Genomic DNA, 4,470 nt, shown 5'->3' with positions numbered 1-4,470 from the left:
AGCTATGCTGTATAATAGTGTGAGAAAAATTATATCTGCTGATAGAGTCCCAAACAAAGCCTGACCAGCCAACCTGTTAGTAAGAGAAATTGATGAAATAATCACATACTAGTAGTAATAACTTTTGTGATATTGATCATTTTTTTTTTCAAGATTTTATCAAAAACAAAATAGAGTAAAGAACAGTAAACAAAAAATAGAATTGTATGTATTATTTTTATTATAATTTTCACTTTTTTTTCTTCATAAAATTTAAAAAACGAAAGTACAAAATGTTTTTCAAACTAAACAGGCCTTTATATTTCTTAATTTTGAAAACAACCATATTAGGTGTACATAAAAAATTAGCCACCAAATTATGTTGGAATACAAAATACACTTTGAAAATAAGTTAAATTACATATGTATTTATATATAAATACACATAGTAGCGAATTTTGTGATTGATTTTTGGTGTGTACATAGCATTTTTGTTTCGAAAAATAATGACCTCCTGGCCTCTTCTTCTTGAAAATAAATAAGCTAAGCAGCATTCATCTTTAGAACTAACTAACTCTACTTCAGCATGCAATGCATAAATACCAAAACACTGAATTTTAGTAACTTGAAAAAAAAAAAGAATCAAATAAATTAAATCAATAGCAACTGGCTACTAGATCTCTTAGCACAGTAAAAATGTACCACACCATGGCAAACTGATGTAACTTGCTCCAAGGGCCAGGTTTCCTATCCATCCATTTCGTTTTAACTAGAAAAAATTAGAACACTTGTGAAGCTTAGACAAATGACAATACAAGATAAACGAAACAAGTGATGAAATAATACATCTCTTTAAACAAAAGACATGGAAGACAATATAGTTGTAAACTCACCTTTCTAAATCGGGTACCAAATTACATGTTTTATTTAAAATCAGCACATATACAGAAGGATTAATATGCCTGAGATAGATGAAAAACTCGTTTTTGTCTTCCATGTTTTCTTTGGTCAACAGAAGATATTACTAGAAAGCGTAATGTTTTTTTTTGGGGCCCTACAATGAGTTTCAAAAATATTTAGTATTTAATTTGTTTTAATTTTGTCCCTAATGTCTTTGATAAGTTTCAAAAATAATCTTTTGTTAATTTTTTATAAATAACAATTAGTCAACCTTTTTTTTCAAATTTTACCCTTTAATCATCCTGTATTCTAAAACACTAAGTCAGCATGGAATTTGATGGTCTCACTATGTTTAAAACTTTTAAGTTGTACCAATTAAAAGTTATTAAATTGTAACTTTAATGTATTTTCAAAACAATCCTGTAGAATTTATATTTGTAAATGACTTATTTTCTTGCAGTTTTTTCCACACTTCACAAATATAAACAGAGTCATATACAACATTCTAACAATTGTCCAAATAGCTGACTTCCATTTGGACAATGGAAAAAAACATTGTCCAAAGGCGAGGGTCATGGCTGGGAAAGGAGGACATTTAAAAATTAATAATAAATATTTTTAAATTGTTTGAAAATATTATGAATAAAAAGTATATTTTACGATATTAAAAGTTTAGAAATTTACTATAAAACTTAAATACCTTAAAAGGAGGTGCAGAATATATATAAGAGACCAGGGATCCACCTAGTGCAAGATCAAATATTGTTGGAAAAGTATGCCCTGCCTGCAAAATATAACATTTTAGCAACCTAAACTTGTCATAGATAAATTCACACCAACTTAAAAGAGATGGATCATTGAACTATTAATATTGTATGCGTACTACTGCACCCACCCATATGTCCAATATACCAGCCAAGGTTAGGCCTCCTAGTAGCAGAAACCATATTTGAGCTATTACCTGCACAGTTTTTAGCAGAATATATGCTCACAATAAGAGTACAGTAAATCTTTTGTGTCGTCACTCACAAAATAATAATGCCTTTTAGTTATGTAACAAAACATTTAATTAACCTACCGGACAAGTTAATCTCTCAAAATTAAAAAAATTAAAAACTTAATTTCATATACAAAAAGGGACTAATTTCTCAACTTTTTCCAAACGGTGAAGAAACATTATCCCCCTATGTTTTCTTTATTTTTTTTGTTAAGGCTTAGGTTGAAGATTTACCTTTTAAAAAATAGAGATCGTTGTTGTACTCTATAAAATTATAAGGTACCATAAGTATTCTCATGTTGTGTGTAGTTAGAAATTGCTGTGTCTCATTACTAAAATTAATAACTTTAAAAATTTTAAAAACTTGAAAACAAATCTTAAGAGAAGACATAAAAATCTGAAATTTACAACAGACCTCATTCTCAGATATTGCTCCGGAAGGAATTGGTCTGTAAGGTTCATTTATTGCATCAATTTCTCTGTCATACCAATCATTCATAGTCTGAAAGATTGAACACCCCAACAATTTAGCATCATCAAGTCAATTTATTTGTTACATTCAATAATAGCAGCTAGGGAAACATTGAACAACAATCAAATCTATCAGTACCTGTGTATATCCCATGAGAAATGGACCAGACATCATCATGCACACAATTGATTTAGCAACATCCTCAAAATCCCAGTGGAAATTTCCTTAACATTATCAGAAATTTGAATGATTCAAATCACATAGCTAAATTTATAGTCAATGTCTCAATGCATTAAAATCTGAAGCACTAACTTTGATCCTAGGATAAAATATGTATGACCAATCTTTATTATGACTAGGGATGACAAAAATACACGCGAAAGCGGGTACCCGTGGGTAGTACCCGCAATGGAGAGTTTAACGGGGACCCGCGAATAAATGAGGACGAGGTAGAGGTACCCAGCCCCATGGAGACCCGCCAAATCCCCGCAAAGGGTGAACTTATTAAAATACCCTCACTTATATATAAAGGTTATAATGTTACATTATTTTGTTGGCTATTTCTATTTCATTTTCTTTTTTGTGTAGGTTGGAGATTTTATGTGTTTGTGGATTATATAAAATTTGTCTTTGGATTGTGTTGTAAGATGATAAATTTGGTTGAATTGTATTGGATTATACTATGGTTGTATTAATTTTTTTTAGTTTTAAGGATTAATATTCATGGAAACCCGCAGGTATCCGCCTCTCCTGCGTGGAGAGAATTAAAAGGGAACGGGGGCAGGGGACATGATATCTATTGTCATCCCTAGTTATGACCACGCATGCAACATTTAATTAATTAATGTAATGGTAAAATTGATGAAGTTACCAGAGGCAGCAGCACCACAAGCTACCCCCCAAATTAATGGAGGCCAAGTCACAGGTTTTGTGAGTTGAAGACGAAGCTTACATTTGTTCTGCACAACATGGACTGCATTAAATGATCTAATGGGTAGATTTATGAAGTATTTTTTCTACATCAATTTATTTATTTTTTTTTTTTTAAGCACTGACAGATTGTAAAAGATACATATTCAGATTTATATGCGAAGTATGGCAGCGTAATTTAAATATAAAAAAAAATCACAAATCTAAATAAGAGAATGAGGAAAATTATTTGCAATGTGGTTGACTCACAGTTTCTTGGGCTGCTCCTTTAATACCAAGAAGTTGATTGAAGCTTGAACCGGTTTTAGTTTGTTGGTTAGGTTCATCAACTGCTCAAACCCCCAAATATAAAATAAATAAAATGTGTGAGAAATAGTACTAAGCAATGGGAAATGAACAACAAGAAGAAACCATTTTTTAAAAAATAAATTAAGAAAATTATAAATGACCTTGATTTCCAGCTGCTCTAATGGCTATTCTACTCCCTGCAATAATGTTAATACAAACAACCAAAAGCATAAAAAGGAGCAACCTTTAAACAATGTTTGGCTTCTTAGAAACAAATAAACAATGCATCGGATGCATGCAGGATCATTTGGCAACTTGGGTGTAGGAAATATAAAAGAAAATCCAAAAGGGTATTTAATTTGAGAACCTCAATACTCAATTAAGTCAACTTACTAGTGAATGGGAGAGGGAAAAATGGTGCAAGAGGAGGTCGAGAATGAACACTTGTGGTAGATGATGACGATGATAATGATGTTCTTGGTGAAACCGAAACTATTTTGAGTAGGGACGCCATTGAAGATTTATGTACGAGGTTTTTTTTTTCTGTTTGGACTTTTGAATCAGAGACAAAGACAGAGCAAATGAGAAAGGACTTGGCTTTTTGATGGCAATGTATGTTCTCATAGAAAGGACGTCTTTGAGGTTGACCTGAACTTGTCTCTAATTTGAAATAATATTTTCTAATATCACTTATGTTATAGTTTAAAAATAATTAGTGTTTTGATAATATTTAATGTGAGATTAATTAAGATGATAAAATTTTAGTCTTATGATTGATTGTTTTAAGTTCAAATTCTAAGAATAATTTTTTTTCCTTTTCTTAAAGTGAAAAGACTAAAACATAGATGAGATACCAAATAGATATAGAAACTAATTTCAAGTATTAATTAAAATATTCTTTATA

The 4,470-nt window shown here is 30.6% G+C and overlaps 1 protein-coding gene across 1 annotated transcript in view; it reads right to left on the bottom strand.

Annotated features, from left to right (window-relative positions):
* The window catches only part of LOC107639575 (chlorophyll synthase, chloroplastic), a 7,195-nt gene extending 2,982 nt beyond the window's left edge, over positions 1 to 4,213 (bottom strand). The window contains exons 1-10 of the mRNA XM_016343114.2: positions 3,960 to 4,213; positions 3,728 to 3,763; positions 3,528 to 3,607; positions 3,220 to 3,307; positions 2,487 to 2,572; positions 2,292 to 2,378; positions 1,775 to 1,840; positions 1,580 to 1,663; positions 687 to 748; positions 4 to 73 (exon numbers count right to left, since the gene is read on the bottom strand). Of these exons, the coding sequence (XP_016198600.1) occupies positions 4 to 73; positions 687 to 748; positions 1,580 to 1,663; positions 1,775 to 1,840; positions 2,292 to 2,378; positions 2,487 to 2,572; positions 3,220 to 3,307; positions 3,528 to 3,607; positions 3,728 to 3,763; positions 3,960 to 4,080 (780 nt within the window). The 5' untranslated portion in view covers positions 4,081 to 4,213. The remainder of the gene's footprint in view (positions 1 to 3; positions 74 to 686; positions 749 to 1,579; positions 1,664 to 1,774; positions 1,841 to 2,291; positions 2,379 to 2,486; positions 2,573 to 3,219; positions 3,308 to 3,527; positions 3,608 to 3,727; positions 3,764 to 3,959) is intronic.

Source organism: Arachis ipaensis, chromosome B04, assembly GCF_000816755.2.
Source record: "Arachis ipaensis cultivar K30076 chromosome B04, Araip1.1, whole genome shotgun sequence".
In the NCBI taxonomy this organism is placed as follows: Eukaryota; Viridiplantae; Streptophyta; class Magnoliopsida; order Fabales; family Fabaceae; genus Arachis; species Arachis ipaensis.
The sequence above is the reverse complement of the archived record's forward strand: the minus strand, read 5'-3'. Positions and strand labels throughout refer to the sequence as shown.